Below are 19,981 nucleotides of genomic sequence, written 5' to 3' on the forward strand. Positions count from 1 at the left end.
GACGGCATTATCCAGCTATGATGGGAAGAAAATTTGGTTTTGTTGCGCTAATGAAAGGCGATGCATCATAAATCATTTTTAAGCATTCTGCAAAGGCCTGTATTGGCAACCAAAACCTTGCCTCTAAAACTGGCAAAAGTATTAAAATCATAGTGAAATGTATGAACTGCTGGGGACAGGTAGCTCAGGTACTCGCACTTCCTACAATCAATAACAGTGTATTATTGTACATAATTGCATGTATTCATTGTTTGCTGACTGGAGGAGAATAGTGCTTCCAGTGGCTAGTTTTTCTGAAGAAGAAGTCAGAGGTGAAAGGATTTGTTGTGAGTCGATATACCTCCCTACAATTTTTGGAACTGGAACTACGTGCGAAAAAATGCTCTGAAGAACCACATTTTTAGGGAGCTGAATAAAGAAATGGGATATGATTCCGAGGTACTTCTGTACCATTCTAAAGTCGATTGGTTATGCCGAGGAAAGGTGCTGAATCGTGTTTTTGCCCTGCATACTTAATCAGTCCTGTGTATGCAAGAAAACTGTCATACAAATTTTTTAATAATTTTGAATTCATTTTTGTTTTATCATACTTGCATGATTTCTCTGCAGTTCTCAATCAACTCACTTGCACAAGATATACCAAGGGACTGCACTTGCGCACAGGACATCTTGGACACAGCTGGGTTGAATCTCCCAACCAGTTCTGCTTTATGCTTCAATGGGCATCTGAAGTTGACTAGACTGGTTTAAGCTCCATTATCTTAGACAAGGCTGTATTTTCCAAGTCCTAGACATGGCATACTTTAAACTTCAGCTCTAAATTAGGTTTATTTTGGCTCAGACATTCCTTCTACCATTTCCAATGACACAAGGGTGATTAGCCGCTGACAAAACAGGATATCACAAAAGTGTGTAGAGGGCTTTTTTTATGGGTGAGTCACATGTCATATTGTATTTGTATACACAAATAAAAAAGGAACAGAACAAAGACGGCACGAGAGGGACAGCTAAAAACCAAGTCGAGTTTTCTGGGACTGGAATTCTCGATTTTCAAAGCTCGTGATTTCCTAGCGTATTCATAAAATAGAAGGAGAAAACTTTCAAAATGAAAGGCCAGACTTAAAAATTTTATTTCAAATAAATTTGATGTAACAGATAAATATTTAACGCAAATTCAGATGAGAAAAGGTTAAAACTTTACTTCAGATTTTAACTGTATGCACTCAATGTGAATACTATGTGTTGTTCAGCATAAATCAATTTTACTTATAATCATATTCGAAAGAGTTGATCTGAAGATACAGGATTAACTACTACAACAATTGGATATTTCAAATGATGTATAGCAACTGGCACACGCAGAATAAGTTTATAATTTATTCTTTCAAATATCGACATTAAAAAAGAAATTTTATGGAGTAAATCTGCTGACCTTAGCAGTAAAGCTAAGATAAATAAGATTTCGTTTCCTGCTGTGTGCAATCCAATTTCGGAATAGTGTTGTTTAGATAAAATCGTCCCTTTAAATAGAAATTAGATAGGACACTCTGTCACATAAAGTTCTCCAAATCTTGTTTAGATGTGGAAACAACGAAGTTCCATACATGTCCAAGAAAGAGAAACCTGTAAGAGTGTTCTATAAAAAGGGTATACGACAGAAATGGACATCACTCCAATGATTGCTATGCCACCACATATGGCGCTCAGGCAGGGGTGCCAACTTTGAAACGTAAACCAATTCTTAAACATGGTCTTTTTTGTAGGGTTAATCTTACAAACACCCTTAAAAAATATGATAACTTTTTTCGACAGAGTTGTATTGACTGTGTTTCTGCTTTCCATGGTTATTGTGCAAGGATATAAACAAGGATTTTCTTTTCTTTTTTTTTGCAGAATTTCATGATCCGGATACTCTTTTTTATATCCATCAAGTCCATTTCCTAGTCACGAGGAATGCGTGGGGTTGGGGGGGGGGGCTTTCAACACGATCACCACTACCCCTTGGTTCAAATGTATGTTAAATGCAAGCAGAAAAACACGACCCCCTTAAACCGATCCATAGTTTAGCTCAAAGACCAGAAAGATACAATTCATGCCATGAATAGGCTGTTCACGAATGCAGACGCATCTTACCCACAAAAGCTACTTGCATTATCATATATTACTTACCTGTGCTAGGTCTCTTCGCCTTGTTTTGAGTGTATTGACTCTTATGGTCATGGGCCTTGGAACTTCGTTCGCTTCAAGAAATTCAATCACTTCTCCATGTGGGAAAATGTTCATTATCTGCTCCATCAAGTATTCATTGTATCCATAGTAGGTACAGAGGTCTTGTCTTAGTCTTTCAATATATTCTTGTCGATCTCTAGGAACATAAAAAATCAATGAGTAAACAAAGTGAAGAGCTTTTTCGACGTAATACCTTTAACTAGTTATCCTTTTCCCAGACTAAAGTACCTTTCCATGACAATCAAATAAACGATCAAATGCGGATAAGTTCATTTATTTAGACAGTGAGAACAGGTGCAACAGTCTGGATATTTCGATCGCTGTATATGTTATATACAACGACTTTTGTACCTGTTTTCACAATCCCCTTTGCACGTTTATTTGTTCGAAACTGAAGAACGAATAACATCATCTTGTGATTCACAAATCCGGTTATGTGCTAAACAGTAAATACTACCACATTATGCACAAAACACGTATTTAAAAAAAAACATAACGGATTTCCTGGTTATAAGCATCTTCTTAACAGCAAAAAGGGGAGGGGTGATTTTACTTGTAAGATTGGTCCTAAAAATCACAACGCCCTTCATAAAATTAAATATACAGTGCCCTACTGGTTCTGAGACCCTTACTTTTGTAGTTGCCAAAACAATTTCATTGATTTAAAGAATATGAAAATTGCAACTTAGAATGTCACAACATTAAAAAATAATTATTGTATTGACATTTGGACTGATGACTTTAGACGCTTTGAACTGGATTTATCAGGAGTTTCAGAAATCCATAATCTATAAGGTAAGAAACATAAAATAAGGTGATATAGAATTTATTTACTCAGGCAGGAAGGGTAGGGTGTATAGACAGGTGGTAGGAATCATGATGAATAAGGAATCTGCTAATTCTTGTTTAGACTGGGAAGGTAATAATAATATAATGTTTAGTATCTCATTTTGTGACTGGAAAGTACAGGGCATGACTCATAATAATATACGCCCCCTCTAGAACCGACTGTTGAAGATAGCAGTGACTTGGATGAATTTTACTTACAGTTACAGGAACAAATAGACAGGGTCCCAGGTAGAACTATGGTGTTTTATTAGATTTTAACGCCCCGACAAGTAGAAATACGGATAGATGGTATCTGGCCTAGATGAATCTGGTCTAGGAAAAGAAAACAGTAATGGCTACAGACTGCTGCAATTTTGTAGGTATAACAATCTAGTTATCACAAATGCAGTTTTTGGTCATAAAATAGCCCATAACTTAACACGGTATTCACAAGATGGTAAGAAAGCTAACCTTACTGATTCTGTTATTGTAAACCGAAGACTGGCAGGATCAATACAAGATACTAGGGTATATAGGTGTGCTGCTATTAATGTTAAAAGTAAAGATCACCATCTAGAACTGTCAAAAGAGTTGCAGGAAAAGATATAGAGGAAAAAGTGTCACAAAAGTTTGTGACACTTTGGAGTTGATGGAAGATATATTTTGTGAGGAAGACTTAGTGACAGCACTAAACGGATTAAAAAATAATAAGATCCTAGATGCTGATAGTGTGGTAGATAATTTTCTTAAATATGGTGATTATGAGGTCAGAAACCAGTTACGGAAGATTGCAAATATGATTTTTGAAAAAAGGGAAGTACCTAGCCATTTTAAGAAAACTCTAATTAAATCCCTGTATAAGAAAGGTAATAAGAATGAATGTGGTAGTTATAGAGGCATTAGCCTGGTTTCTTTAGCTATCAAACTACTTAGTACAATGACACTTTTTAGACTTAGAGATGCTGTAGATAAAGTTTTAAGGGAAAAACAATGTGGTTTAGTAAGGGAAAATGATGTTTTGACCAGATTTTCACTCTTAGATTAATAACTGAGAAGTGCCTGAGTCATCAAACACCTTAGTGCTCAGTTTTATAGATTATGAGCAAGCATTTGATTCAGCTTATAGAAGAGCTTTAGCAAAGGTCTTATCATTGTATAGTATATCAGACAAATAAACTAAAGTGATTATTGTTATACATGAGAATGATATTGCTGCGTTTAAGGTAGGAAATGAGGTTAGCAGCTTATTTCGTATTAAATCAAGAATTAAGCAGGGCTGCATTCTATCCCCATTTATATGCATTATTTTGATGGACTTCGTCTTAAGGAACACAGCAAAGGCAATGGAAGAACACGGTATCGAATAGAGAAGTAAAGCTCTCCTGGACTTAGATTATGCTAGTGATTTAAGCATCCTAGATGAAGATGTTAAAATATGAATGAACCTTAAGAAGTTCTGCGAGTTCAGGACGCGATAACAGATTTGAAAATTAGTTTTCACGAGACTAAGTCGCTAAGGCTAGGAATAATGTATCAAACAGTTCGTAGAAACGGACTGTAAGTAAGGAGCGACACGGCTCAGCAGTAACAAAAACTCTAAAAACAACAGAATTTTGGTATTAATAAATATATCAAAAGAATCGGCGTATTATGCTGATTCTAAAAAAACAATTCATTAAGCTTAGTGTTACCTAAAAGGCTATGAACCAGAGAAAATTTCTTGATTTTCGAAAAAGGGTAAAACACCCTCTAAAAGTCAAAGAATCTTAATGGAGATGAAACAATCTGACTCAGCGCATAAGAGAGCAATACTGTACAGGTTTTACGCTAAAGATTGACCTTACTGCTCTTTAAGCTGAAGATTGACTATTTGTCCCAATTTTTTAAGAACAACTTAAAACACAAGGGTCGCTTAATTAGAAAAGGAAGCTTTTTTAAGAACTTCAGGGTGAAAATCAAGGTATTGAGGAGGTGGGTAGCCCCTTCATACACATAAAAATTTTGTTCCTTACTTTCAGCTTTAAAAACTTGCTATTTTATTTAATTATTAGTAAAGATGGTGGGTGCAGGCTGTGTTGGCTTCAGGCGGCTTCGTGCTGCAGTGATTTTTTAGTAGTAGCAGTAATTTGATATCCCATCTCATTCATGGAAAAATAAAGCACCTTAATCAAACCATTTATCAAGATTAACTCTTCGCTGTAGCCTACCGACACTCACTTGGGCCTTCACCTCAGTGAACATAGCCTGACACCATCTCCACCCACTTGCTATGGTTGGCAACTAGGGTCTCAAGTCCTTGGAAATAACAGGACTGGGCCTCGTATATGTTTTTCAATGACCGACAAGTAAATTTTCTATATACACACTGTCCGGTTGACGAGTATGTCCACATTTTAAAAATGAAGGAATATTAACATTAACCATAGTCTCTTCTGAAATCAAGAGAAGAAAGCAAGTCTAGAAAAACATTGTTTGAGGCAAATGGCAAAGAAAAGGCATGACTTTCGTTGTGTTTCTTTATGAATTGTCTATCTTATTAACGATTCATTAGATACAGAGGATAGTATATTGAAGAGAGATAATCAAAGAAGGGCCAAACTAACATCTTATAAAGCAGTAAGAATTATCTCATGTTATAGACATGCAGGCTATTTTTCATGTTGAGGAAGTTGGTTGTATTGGGCTGGATTTCAGTATTAACTGTACACCCATTGTTTGTCACAGTACACATGCTCTAATTTCATAGATGGACCATAATCTTTGCTCTTTATCATACCATCAAATTTGCTTAAAATAAAATATTTCCCAATCTTGAAATGTGGTATCATTGCTGTCCACTTGTGTTTTTTTTTAGAGAGAGAGATAAAGTATGCATTGCATCAGCCAAAGCTAGCAATAGAAAATTATCAGAGATGCATTCAAAGCATTTTATATTAGTATCTTTAAAAGCACATCAATAGCATGACAGAAAGATGTAGTAAACATTGTCTCAAGTTAACACTCAATAAAGCCCAAGTCAAAACGTATACAGGAAAACATCTTACTTTCCTTCTTCTCTCCTGTTTTTTAGGTCTGATAAGACTACCAGTATATCTTTAATCCTCATGTTTATAATTGAGAGATCAGGAGGAAGTTGAGACTCCTTTTCAAGCTCTTCTCCATTTGGAAGATGAAACTTCTCAACTTGTTGAATATTCAATTGAAGTTCCTGCTCTGCAAGCTTTCTATAAAAGAAAAAAAAAGAACAGTCTTATTAGCCTACGTGCTTGCATATAGGATGGAAAAAGGACATACTTCAACAGAATAAGGAAAAAACACCTTAAAATCTGAATATGCAGGACTATAAATCTGCCTTTTCCCAGACTTCATCCATTTTTTTATTCCTAGAAGGGGGGTCCTTCCTATAAAGGTCTGGTCGGTGAGCCACTACTTTGATTCCCCTTATTACTTATGGCTTCTGTGTAGCCATTAGGTCTTAAAATGGTTTAAGTCTTGAGGGGCGAGGGTCTAAAATAGATAAAGTTCAATTATAGGTCAAAAATTGTTTATTTTTTCAAATCAAAGGGGTTAAAAAGGGAAGATACTTCCAATACAAACTCGAATCTCTGTAGAACATGCTAATATTAATTTAATTTTTTTTTCTTGGGGGGGGGGTGGGACAAAAATTTACATCATAAACATAAACAAAATATGTATAAGAGATGCGTTATTTAAAAGCATTTATATTAATATTATTTTATATTAATTTATCATTTTTAAAAGCATTTTATATTAATATCAATGAATATATTTCCAGTAAATAATCTATGATCCATACATAAAAGCAAAATAACAATTATAGGAAAGCACTGAAAAGACAAAGAATACTTTGATTACAACAGTGACATAAACAAGAAAAAAACTGGATAATTTAGTACCACTTCTGGGGATTCTTTTTACAAGAACAACAAACCAAATACATAAAAAAAAGCCTACAAAGGAAAAAAAGATAAACAAAGAAAAAAATTGTTGCATCAGGCATCCAGGGTGAAAGGAATCACTTCTTTGAACAGAACTGAAAGGGCCTCTGCAACAAAATAGATGTCCCAAATGTCTATACCAACAGAAAGTAAAATCAGGAAAAGGTATTTCGCATAAAAATAAGAACACCTTGAGTGCACCATACAACCATCTTTTTCTGCTTAAGCACATAACTAATTGAGAAAAAGATGATCTGGGAATGAACTGAAGACGGTTATTTGTTTGCTGTTTTCCTTTTTTTTAAGTAATTTTTTTTTTCATAGATATCTTTTCATGTCTAATATTCTATTTATGTTACATAATATTACTATTCTTAAGTGAGTCTAAGCTGTAGATTGTCTTGATTCACCTTAAAATACAGAGTCAGCTGATAAGAGCCTTTTTTATCCTACATCAAAACGCTACCTCTTAACAATAAGAAAACGAGCATAAATGCAAGCACACAGCTTCCATAGGGCACAGCACACACCATCAGTACTGTTGCCAAGCTATTCACAAGCATAAAAATGATGATTTCCATGATGTGTACATCAAAAACAAAAGTGCCTTTTCATAAACTCAAAAAACAGACCTGGAGTGATGTTACCAGCCAACCAATATTAAGTCAGAATTTTCAAGTAAAGGATGTCTAGATCCTTAACAATATTGTTATTTTCTTGCCAATAGCTAGTGAAAGTACCACTTGTCAGATTATCCGAAGGTGTTCCTGAAGGTTATTTACTTATGGTGTCCTTTTTTTATCATAGAAACTTCGAAAGCAGCTCATTTGATTGAAAATTGAAAGTGCTAGTGCCCTTTTTAATGGTTAAAAGTGATCGGAGGGCGACCAGCACCCCTACGCTGATCATTTCCCCAGACACATCCAAATAAAATTTTGAAATAGCCAATTTGTTCAGCCTAGTTGACCCCGAAATTATGTCTTTGAGGATGACAACCCCCCACCGCCCACATCCCTCAGGGGAAGAGAAGTTATGTTATAGAAGGGCGGCCATATAAACCTCGGAGGGGGTTACATTGGATTTGAAATCAGAAGTTCTAGTGCACTTTTAAGATTCGAAGTGATTGGAGGGCAGCTACCTTCCCCCTACACACAATATTTTATTGAAATGCATCTAATAGAAATTTTGATATGGCCCATTTCTTCAAAGATAGTCCAAAGATCACAGGCAGGGCAATTGCACTGCCTAAGCAAAGAAAATTTGGGCGCAAGGCATTTTTTTAAGATCAGAGCACTTTGTATAGAACAAGTTTTAGAAACTTCAAAAGGGGCTCATTCAATTGGAAATTGAAAGCCCATCAGCCCCATGCCCATCTTTTCTCGAAACACATCTAATAAAAATTTTGAGATAGGGATTTTGTTCAGCCTAGTTGAAACGTCCAGTAATTGTGTCTTTGAAGATTAACCCTCCCCCCAGAGCCCTATGGGCAAGGATTGTAAGTTATGCCCTGGGGGCATATAAGGTTTTTTTTATGGAAAGAGTGGTAGCATAAACTTCGGGGATGGGGGGGGGGGTCACCGGATTGTAAATTGAAATTTCTAGAGTCCTTTTTAATAGTTGAGAGTGAGTAAAGGGCAACCAGTGCCTCCCACACCCATCATTCCCAAAAATATCCAATCAAAACATTGATATATCCACTTTGTTAAGCATATTTGAAAGGTTCAGTAATTATGTCTTTGGGGATGAAATTCCCCCCCCCCCATGGCCCTCAGGGCAAGGGCTGTAATTTATATTATTTGCCCATTGTTAACATTAAAAGTTTTTATGGAAAAGGTGGCCGTCTAAACTTCAAATGTGGCTAATTCAATTGGAATTCAGCCATCCTAGTGTTCTTTCTAAGAGTCAAAAGTGATGGGAGTTAAACTAGCCCCACCCTGCGTCTCCTTTTCCCAAATGCATATGTTAGAAATTTTGGGATAGCCGTTTTGTTCCAAATAGGCTTAGGGGTTGAAAAGACCCCTCAGAACCTGGAAGCAGGGGTTGTAAATTATGCCCTAAAGGCATATAATGTTTTTTTTACGGAATGAGTGGTCATATAACCTTTGAATAGGGCTCATTTGATTCAAAATTGGAAGTTATACTGCTCTTTTTAGGAGTCAAAAGTGAATTCAGGGCAACCAGCCCTCCCCCTCCTCCCACAGCCATAATTTTCCAAAATAAGCATCCAACTAAATTTTATAGATGTCTACATTTTTCAGAATTGTTGAAAAATCTTGTAATTATGCCTTTGGAAACATCAACCCCATCACAGCCCCCAGAACAAGGGCTGTTAGTTAGACAATTCATTCACTGTTTTCATATAGTATGTTATTGAGAAAGGTACGCATGTTTGACCTTTACTTTCAAAAAAGACAAAGGGCATTCAGGCAAGCCTTTCGGAGAAGGAGGTTGAAGGGAGTGTTGAACTAGATCAAAATACATTATGTGTAAACATGCTGTCAGAACGGCGTAACTCAGGAATGACTGAATAAATTAATTTGGGACTTTCAGGAAATGACAAGGGAGATGATCAATTGACCAAAAGGGCAATATTTATACACTACTGCTGCTACAATTATCGCCACAACTACTGCTACAACTATCACCACTACTACTGCTACAACCACAATACAACATCTAAAATCTTGAGGGGAAATTTGAACCAAATCAAAAGACCCTATGTGCATGCAAATTGGCAAAAGAGCACATTTCAAGAGTGGATTTGAGTATTAAGTTGGAACTTTCAGAAAATGCTTAAAGGGGAATATGTGCATGCAATTACTACTTCTACATTTACTACTACTACTACTGCTACTTCAACCGCTACCTCTATTGCAACTACTTGCAAGTCTAAGAGCATTAAGATGAAAATAACAAAAATATATAAATATACAGGTTATCAAAAGGATATGTCAGCAATGACATAACAATAGCTAATTGCATTAAATTGATACTTTCAGTACTTGATGAGAATGATGACCTAATCACCTAAAGGCAATACATATACTACGTATTACTACCACTGGAGTTACTTAACTAATGACAGTATACTAAGCGTATTAAAGTGAAACTTTTAAGGAATGTTTGGCTGGATTTTGCATCACACAAAAAAATTAGATGCAAGCAGGTTTTCAAAAGGACATACAAGAAATATCATAGGCAGCACCACTCTATAATAGCTAGAAACATCATTGAAACTTTTAAAGGAGCTACTTTGAATCAAGATTAGAAATTCTAGTGCTCTTTTTAAGAGTAAAAAGAGATTGGAGGGCTCCTCCCAATCCTATTCATTTGCTAAAAATATCCAATCAAAATTTTGAGACAGCCATTTTGTTCAGCATAGTAGAACAGTCCAGTAACTATGGCCCAATATGCATTAAAACCAGTTCAAAAGGCACTGTGTGTAATGTTGCTAATAACAAACATCAGCAATATATTAAGAATGACTAGGAGTATTAATTTAAAAGGTTTTGCAGCTACTACTATTACTACATCTGCTGAAAAAAAAAACCTGAAATGAATCAAAAGAGTGTAAGTGTATCCAGATTTTAAAACAGTATAGATGGAATTTTTTGGGAATGATATTAAGTTTTATTTTTCAGGCCAACTTGAGGAGGTATAAACTTAAATTAAACAATACTATTTGTGTCAAGATTAAAAATTGCTGAAAAAGTTTCTCCAACATACAAAGAGCAAGCCAAACGAAGGATTCTTAAAGAGAACAAGAGCTAAGAGCTCATATGACACTAGTGACAAGGTCGGAAGAGCCAAGGGCCAAGAGCTCATATGGCATAAGGTCTAGCAAAATTCTAAGAATCAATAGATTAATTAAAAAAGGAAAATCAGAGGCTTAATACCGGTCAGGATTTAAAATAGGAGCTTTGAGACATGAGGTCCTTCTAAATATCAATATTCATTAAGATCCGATCACCCATTCGTACGTTAAAAATACCTCATTTTTTCTAATTTTTCCTCTCCCTTCAGCCACCCAGAAGGTCGAATCGGGGTAAACAACTTTATCAAGTCAATTTGTGCAGGTCCCTGACACGCCTACCAATTATTATCGTCCTGGCATGTCCAGATGCACCAAACTCGCCAAAGCACTGGACCACCACCACCCCCCCCCCTAATCCTTCAAAGAGAGCGGATCCAGTCCGGTTACGTCAATCATGCATCTACGGCACTTGCTTATACTACCCACCAAATTTCATCCCAATCTCTCTGCTCTAAGCGTTTTCCGGTCTCACCCTCCAACTCCCCCCAATGTAACCAGATCTGGTCGGGATTTAAAATAAGAGCTCTGAGACAAGAAATCCTTCTAAATATCAAATTTCATTAAGATTTGGTAACCCGTTCGTAAGTTTAAAATACCTCAGTTTTTCAAATTTGTCTGAATTAATAGCCCCCCCCCCCTCGCAACTCCCCCAAAGAGAGCGGATTCAGTCCGGTTGTGTCAATCATGTATCTGGCTTATTTTTCCCACCAAGTTTCATCCTGATCCCTCCACTCTATACATTTTTCAGGATTTCCTGTTCCCCCCTCCAACTCCAAGCTAATATCACCGGATATGGTCGGGATTTAAAATAAGGGCTCTGAGACACAAGGTCCTTCTACCTATCAAATTTCATTAAGATCCGATCACCCATTCATAAATTGAAAATACCTCATTTTTTTCAATTTTTCTTCTCCCTCCAGCCCCCCAGATGGTCAAATCAGGGAAACGACTGTTTCCCTGTGCAGGTCCCTTACACACATACCAATTTTCATTGTCCTAGTGCGTCCTGAAGCACCAAACTCGCCAAAGCACTGGACCCACCTCCCCAGTCCAATTATGCCAATAACGTATTTAGAACTTGTGCTTATCATTCCCATCAAGTTTCACCCCAATCTCTCCACTCTAAGTGTTTTCCAAGATTTCTGGTTTCCAAGATTTCTGTTTCTCCCCTCCAACCCCCTATGTCCCCAGATCCGCTTCGAATTGAAAATGGAGATCTGAGACACAAGATATCTCTATATATCAGGTTTCATTAAGATCCAATCACCCATTCTTAAGGTAAAGATACCTCAATTTTCAGGTTTTCCGAGATTTCCTCCTCCAACTCCCCCCGAGGTCACCAGACCTGGCCAGGATTTTAAATAAGAGCTCTGAAGCACAAGACTCTTCTAGATGTTAAATTTCATTAAGATCTGATCATCCACTTGTAAGTTAAAAACACCTCATTTTTTCAATTTAACCCCCCCCCCCAACTCCCTCAAAGAGAGCCAATCCGGTCTGGTTATTTCAATCACGTATTTAGGACTTGTGCTTATTCTTCCCACCAAGTATCATCATGATCTCTCCACTCTAAGCGTTTTCCAAGATTTCCAGTTTCTTCCTCCAACTCCCCCAATGTCACCAGATCCGGAAAGAATTTAAAATAAGAGCTTTGAGACATGAGGTCCTTCCACAAATCAAATTTCATTAGGATCCAATCCCCCTTTCATAAGTTAAAAATACCTCATCAGGCCCCCTCCAACTCCCCCAAAGAGAGCGGATCTGATCCGGTTATGTTAACCACGTATCTAGGACTTGTGCTTATTCTTCCTGTGCTTTGAAAAATGGAATAGTTGTGGGCATCAAGTAATGGCTAACTGTAGAAAAAGCCAAGACAGATACTCCAATTGAGTGAGAAGCAAACCCGGCATTAATTCCCCCCTTATTATGACTGTATAAAAAGGAGGTTAGTTCATTTTTAATAGGTATGTCCAACTATTATACATCCATGCATCATTGGTTAGGGCAGTTTCATCCCGATCTCTCCACTCTAAGCATTTTCCAAGATTTCCAGCCTCCCCACCCCCAATGACACGGGATACAGTCGGGATTTAAAGTAAGAGGTCTTAATTACGAGGTCCTTCTAAATATCCAATTCCATTAAGATCCGATCACTTGTTCATAAGTTAAAAATACCTCATTTTTTCTAATTTTTCCAAATTAGCCCCCGCCCACTCCCCCAAAGAGAGCGGATTCGTTCCAGTTATGTCAATCACGTATCTAGGACTTGTGCTTATTTTTCCCACCAAGTTTCATCCTGATCCCTCCACTGTAAGTGTTTTCCAAGATTTCAGGTTTCCTCCTCCAACTCCCCCTAATGTCGTCAGATCCGATAAGGATTTAAAATAAGAGCTCTGAGACACGATATCCTTCTAAACATCAAATTTCATTAAGATCCATTCACCTGTTTGTAAGTTACAAATGCCTCATTTTTCTAATTTTTCCAAATTAACTGTCACCCCACTCCCCCCCCAGATGGTCAAACTGGGGAAACAACTATTTTTAATTTAATATGTTCTGGTCCCTGATACACCTGCCAAATTTCGTTGTTCTAGCTTATCTGGAAGTGCGACTGACAGACTGACAGAAAAACAGACTGCCAGGAGAGACAGACTGACAGAAATTACAATTGCTATATGTCACTTGGTAAATACCAAGCGTCATAAAAACTGAAAAGATATAAAATATTATTTTTCCATGAAAAAGAATATGTAAAAAAAGAACAGAAATCAACTAAAAAAAAATTTCTGCAAAACCATTTTTTCAAAGAAGTGTAAAGAGCTCCACTAGGCCAAAAATGAGCAGAAATAAAGTCTAATAACCTTCCAAGCATAAACAACCACAAACCAACGAAATAAAACACAAAATGAACAGAAATTATAATAAATAATTAAGTTAAACTCAAAACAAGCAATGCATGTGGGTTGTCAGCCCTGCTCATATTAATTTTTCCTTGTTTTGAGTTTGACTTGGTTATTTATTTTAATTTCTGTTCATTTTGAGTTTCATTTATTTATTGATGGTAATTTGTGGTAGTTTTACAATAGGAAGGTTATTTGGCTTTATTTTTGCTCATTTTTGGCTTAGTGGAGCTCTTTACTTTTCTTTGAAAAACTTGTCTTGTAGAAAAAGTTTTTAGATAAATTAAAATCATAAAACAAGTTTGCAAATCAAGCAAATATACCCACTTCCCAACATTAAAATTTTCCACTCTAAGATTTTTTGTTTACTTTTCTCTTTAGCTACAGCATCCAAGTTGTTAAAATCAAATGTCAATATATTGCCATTAGAGAAAACAAGCAAGCTTAAAAATGGAAACTAACAAGCACTTCTCTATTGATAGTCCCCAACATGGACTGAGACCCAAGATAAGAATCACTTTAGCCCATAAATTAAGATAGTCCTCTTTCCCTTAATGAACCTAACTACTCTAAGATACTTTGACTCAAGTATTCTAATTAAAAATGTCTTAAAGCTCAGTTTTCTTACTGTTTTAAAGAGAAGGCAAAATAAAATGTTGTATTCAATTGTTACTTTATTTATTTGGTATTAGATAAACCAAGTGTTTTAAGCACATTAGTCATTATTCTTTCTTTCTGTCAATTCTGACATCCATTTTTTTTTAAATATATATCATAGCTTTTTAAACCCATCCCAAATAGGCAGGGGTTCTAACTTCCAACAGCATCTAAGCTATTAATGAGGCTTTTGACAAGTGGTTTCTGCAACTCCCTCATTCCCTCTTAAATACACTATGATTGGCTTTATTTATCTGGTATTAGATGGTTCAACTCTCAAGGTACATTTTTCACTGTCCTTCCTTTTTAATATGCTCTTTTGATATGGGTAATGTAAAAAGCCAGTCAATCAAAAGGGGGGAGGGGGCACATTTAACATCCCTGGCTAAATGGCTGCAATTTCGAAGTAGAGCTTAGGTATGACTTAATTACTGATTATTTTTTTTTAATTGATTAATAGAATAATTCAATAGCGAATAATGACATACACCCCAATTCTTATAGCTAGCAACATATGGGGCTGATATAACTTACTCATCTTCAATTTTCTGTTGCCTAATCTTTTTGGACTGCTTCTCAATGGGTAGCTCTTCATCACTTTGCTCTTCATCTTCAGAACCAAAATCATCTTTCATATATGCATCATCTTCTTCTTGAATGGATGCTTCTTCTTCTGAGTCACTACTAAATAGTTGATGAGTCTCTTCATCTACTTTGTCATTCTGACTAATGTCATCAGAATCATATTCTTGATTCTTCTTATGTTTTTTAGCTCTCTTTATGTCACTAGGAATTTCTTGTTGTTCAGCATTGTTTTTTTTGCTGACTTTAACTATACTCTTTTTCTTCAGGAGTTTTTCTGCTCTCTGTGCAGCTCTTTTTTTAGCCCTTCTGCCAAGTTCTTTTGGGGTTTCATCTGTAAAATGAAAATAGCATTTTGAACATTGAAAGTTAAACAATTTTACACTTTACTAATTTTAGAATTATTAGAAGATCTAAAGCCAAACTGACAAACCAAGACAGAGCCAAAGAAGTTCATCTAGTGTTTGGGCAATATCTAACCACTGTATCAATTCTTATTCTTTGTAGATGTATTAGTTTTGAGTTACAATTTCTTGGTTTAAGGTAATTATCTCCAAAAGAACTTAAATACAAAACCTATTCAAAACACCTCATTATCTTCTAACTAAAAGCAATTTTAGAAATAAAAGGTGAAGTACCAGCTAGTAGCATGCTAAAGTATTTTTTTTTTTTTTTTTTTTTTTTTACTTGTGAGGGGTCCCAGAAGATGCTTCACTGACACAACAGTCACAAGTCAGAGCAGTATCCCCACCCCCACCTAAACCTTCTGTAGGTCAGATTATGATTCATGCTTTAGATACTAATTATTTTCATTAAAGTGCATATCATGCTCCAACACTTAGAATCTTCAGGGAGCAGTTCTATCATTATTTCTGGTCATTTTTGTTGATTTTAAGTTTAACTTAATTATTTACTTTAATTTCTGTTTTTTTACAATTCACCTACTCATCCTTAACAGTGCCTGTTTTCTTTTATGTCTGATTTGGTTATTAACTCTAATTTTTGTCTGTTTTGGGTTTCATTTATTTCTGTTCATCTTTTTTTTTTTTTAACTAACATAGCTTTAAAATGTTGGTAACATAGTTTTTAAAATGTTTTGGTAAGGAATTAAAATGTTGGATTTTAATTCAAATGTTGGGCAGATTTTAAATATTTTGTCAAGATTTTAAACCAGCAGTAGTTCTGTGCAACAATTTTTAACAATATACTTCCTATAAAACTCAGCAGGGATGGGAAGTCGAGATTTTTTTCATTAAATGAAATCAAAGTTTACAAAATTTTTGGTTCTCTATGAAATTTTTGGGTTGAGGCCATTCTGTAGACAACCCTGGGGTTGGAGGATAAATATAACAAAGCTGTATTCCAATTGTGTTAGCTATGATTATTCTAATTATAATGAAGTAAGAACTGTTGTTTTAACATTTTTACTTCTCAATAGCCCCTAATCTAGACTGCAGGGTAGGAAAGTTACTGCATGCCAGGTATCACTTTGGTGGCATGTCTCTGCACATCATCCAACTTCTTGTGCCACTCTTCTTTAAACCCATCTACCCATAAATTGAACAGACTGACAAAATAAAGAAGCAAAAGACACATAGAAAATTTAAGTTTGAGCTAGATATTCATACATTAGAGAGGAGGAGGGCAGATGTGTTCCTGAGGCTGGAAGTATCTGGGGAAAAATTTAGTATGGTAAGACCCCAAGTTCTTGGCCAGTGCCTAACCTTAGCCAGATATTTTGATTTAAAAGCATCTTTCCTATCTATAGATAGCAGGCTCCTTATCTTGGACATTATGTGTATAGGGTTAAATAGTAGTGATTTGCTGATGGTTAAGACTAGATGAATTGGAATTGGCTGATTACAATCTAGGTAAAACATCTAGTTTTTCAACATTTGAATTTAGGAAAAAGTTACCTCTACACTCTAGCATAGTTAAATACATTATTCTGACTCACAATACTAGTGTTAAATTAATCTATCCAAGCTTGACTGCAAGATTGGGATATATTGTTCTAGCTTTGAGATCCTCTGTCAAAGATTAGACAGTATTTCCAAAGACTAGACTCAAGCTTCAAATATGTGGCCAAGATTAAGCTTTACTGTTTTTTATCAATATATCAATGTTTTGAGTGTTGTATATGATTAAAATATTCAAACCAACTACATACTTATTATATAGGCACCCATAAGCTGAATTTTAGATGGGAGGGCTTTAAAAATACTTTATATCCTTGAATATCAATCTATACTTTATTTTTTCATTAGAGACCATCTTATTGTACAAACACACAATTTTTCCTTTAAAAATGTAAAATATAATGGGCAGGGGGAGAGAGTTGCCCCCTCACTTATGGGTGCCCATGGCTTGTTAAGAAAATTTTGACACATCCAACAGTGAAATAATATGCTTCCTAGGTGGTATAATAGAAATTTTACACTGATTTGGCTGTTAAAGAGTGGATTAACTGGTAAACTACAGCAGCACCCCCACCCCCCTCTCATCTCAAAAAAGCGTAATCAAAGTAAAAAATTTCAAAAAAGTGGGAAACCCTCAGCTACCCCCCTCCCAATCAGAGTGCAGCTTCCCCCTCCCTAATTTTAGCACTGAGAAAATGTAGCATTACTTTGTCAAAAACAGCACAGAGAAAATGTAGCATTATTTTGTCAGAAACAATGGATAATTTTTAAGAGCTAAAAAAGCACTTAAATCTGAAATTGTGGTAGAAGCAGTTATTATATTCATAAAGAGCATAAAAAAAACATTGAGTGGTATATTGACTTTATACAGAAGCCAGTTATATGGTTTGCTATAAATTTACCCAATTACCTCTCCTCTTTGAATGACTCTGGTAGGAGGGGGGTTGTATGGAAGGTTATAGTTGATCTGTAATTAAAACATTAACTATTTATTATTATTCTGCATATTATGAAGTAAGGATTGGGTAAAATTCTAGTTTAGCTACTTTTTGCTATATTGGAAAGGGGTTTGGTTAGGGAAATGAAACTTTCTGTAGTGAATCCAGGGCCACAAATATACTCAGGGAAGATATTACCAAGCTTCCATGTTAACCCTCTTTTGATTCCTAAGTCTCAGAAATTTACTCACTTGACAGGTCCTGTACCTATAGTTTTGACAAAATAACATTTTACCTTAATTTTCAGTAATCAGGTTTTTTTTCTCTGGATTTAATTCTGCAAATGCTACTCCTGATATCTGAGTACAATTTTAAGCCATATCCATGTTTTCTTTGTAAAATTAGGAAATATATTTGCAGATCTTTAGAACCTCATAAATCGGAGCAAAATTCTAGTTTGGTGACTTTTTACTATATTGGAAAGGGGTTAGGTTAGGAAAATGAAAGTTTTGGGGAAGGGTCTACAGGCTAACATATATCCTGGTAAGGTATTTTAAAGTACCCACCTCCACTCCTTCTTTCCACTCACTTCTTGAGATAAGTTGTGAAGCTGAAAACAGTTTTCTTGTACTTCATATAAGCAAAAGATTGGTAAAATTCTAGTTAATTGACTTCTTGCTATCTCAGAAAGGGTTTAGGTTAGGAAAATGAAACTTTCAGGGATGAATCTAAAGACTAAAGTATGTCCCAGGATGGTATTTTGAAGCAACTACCTCTACTCCTTCTCCCTCTAGAGGGCCCTGAACTTTGATAACCTTTATAAATATGTGTGTTATAAATGTGAAACCTTGCAAAATACATCTTCTGCTTAATTGAAGTACAACAAAAATTGTTTTCAGCTTCATAACTTTGCTCAATTCCATTTTATAAGGTTTTAAAGATATGCAAATACATTTCCTAAATTAAAAAAACCCATTGATATGGCTCAAAATTCTGCTCAAATAACAGGAATCGCATTTTCAGAACTAAAGGCAGAGAAAAAGCAACTAGGCTACTAACTGAAAATTAAGGTAAAATGTTGTTTTGTCAAAATTTCAACAGGTATGAACCTGTCATGTAGGCAAATTTCAGGGCCCTCTAGAGGGAGAAGGAATGGAGGTGGGTACTTTAAAAATACCTTCCAGGGACACACTTTAGCCTGTAGACCCATCCCTGAAAGTTTCATTTTCTTAACCTAAACCCTTTCCAAGATAAAAAGAAGTCAATTAACTAGAACTTTACCAAAAGATCTGCTTTTCAAGGTTTCACTTTCATAACACAAAGATTATTAAAAGCCATCAAAGGTCACTGACCTCTGAAGGGAGAAGGAGTGGATGTAGGTACTTTGAAATACCTTCCCATGACATATTTTAGTCTGTAGATCCATCCCTGAAAGTTTCATTTTCCTAACCTAACCCCTTTCCAAGATAGCAAAAAAAGCTAAACTAGAATTTTAACAATAAGTAGGGCCTAGGCTATTATTTATAACTCTTTTCTAAATTGAAAAATAAGAGAAAATGTACCATCTTTAAGGATCTATAAAGGGCTGAAATTCAACTTCTAGCTAAATTAATTAGCTTATTTTATTAAGAAAGATTAGGCTATACAAAATGGCATCAAGTGATATAGGCCTAGTCACCTAATTTATAGTAGGTAATGGAAATACCTGCAACAAATTTAGCTGTATAATTTACAACTCTTGCTCTATGGGACTGGGGGTTGCGCCATCCCTAGAACCATAATTATTTTGTCCTTTAACAATCTGGGCTTTCGCAAAAATTTCGGCTTAATATTAATTTATCATTACTAAAAATAATTTAAAAGAATAACAAATCATGAAAATACCATCCTAAGTAAATATCTCCAACATAAGCTAAAGAAATACCCCTAGGGTTGAGATAAAAGCATTATTTTTCTTTATAGGCTAATTAGTATAATGTTAAACGCCCAATACATTACCTTTTACGATATCGGCTAACTTAGGAGGTTTCTGCTTTTTTGTTTTTCTTCCTGGTCCTCGTTTTTGTTTCTCTTCGTAATTTACTTTCCTACCCATATTAACAAACCACGAGCAACAGCAGCTGTAAATTGTCTATTTGGATTGGGCAATTATTTG

The 19,981-nt window shown here is 35.6% G+C and overlaps 1 protein-coding gene across 1 annotated transcript in view; it reads right to left on the minus strand.

Annotated features, from left to right (window-relative positions):
• LOC136031984 (probable 28S rRNA (cytosine(4447)-C(5))-methyltransferase) overlaps positions 1 to 19,975 on the minus strand; it is a 30,075-nt gene extending 10,100 nt beyond the window's left edge. The window contains exons 1-4 of the mRNA XM_065712047.1: positions 19,825 to 19,975; positions 14,922 to 15,303; positions 6,102 to 6,281; positions 2,170 to 2,365 (exon numbers count right to left, since the gene is read on the minus strand). Coding sequence (XP_065568119.1) covers positions 2,170 to 2,365; positions 6,102 to 6,281; positions 14,922 to 15,303; positions 19,825 to 19,921 — 855 coding nt within the window. The 5' untranslated portion in view covers positions 19,922 to 19,975. The remainder of the gene's footprint in view (positions 1 to 2,169; positions 2,366 to 6,101; positions 6,282 to 14,921; positions 15,304 to 19,824) is intronic.
• Positions 19,976 to 19,981: the final 6 nt, after the last annotated feature.

This window comes from Artemia franciscana, chromosome 10 (assembly GCF_032884065.1).
Source record: "Artemia franciscana chromosome 10, ASM3288406v1, whole genome shotgun sequence".
Lineage (NCBI taxonomy): Eukaryota > Metazoa > Arthropoda > Branchiopoda > Anostraca > Artemiidae > Artemia > Artemia franciscana.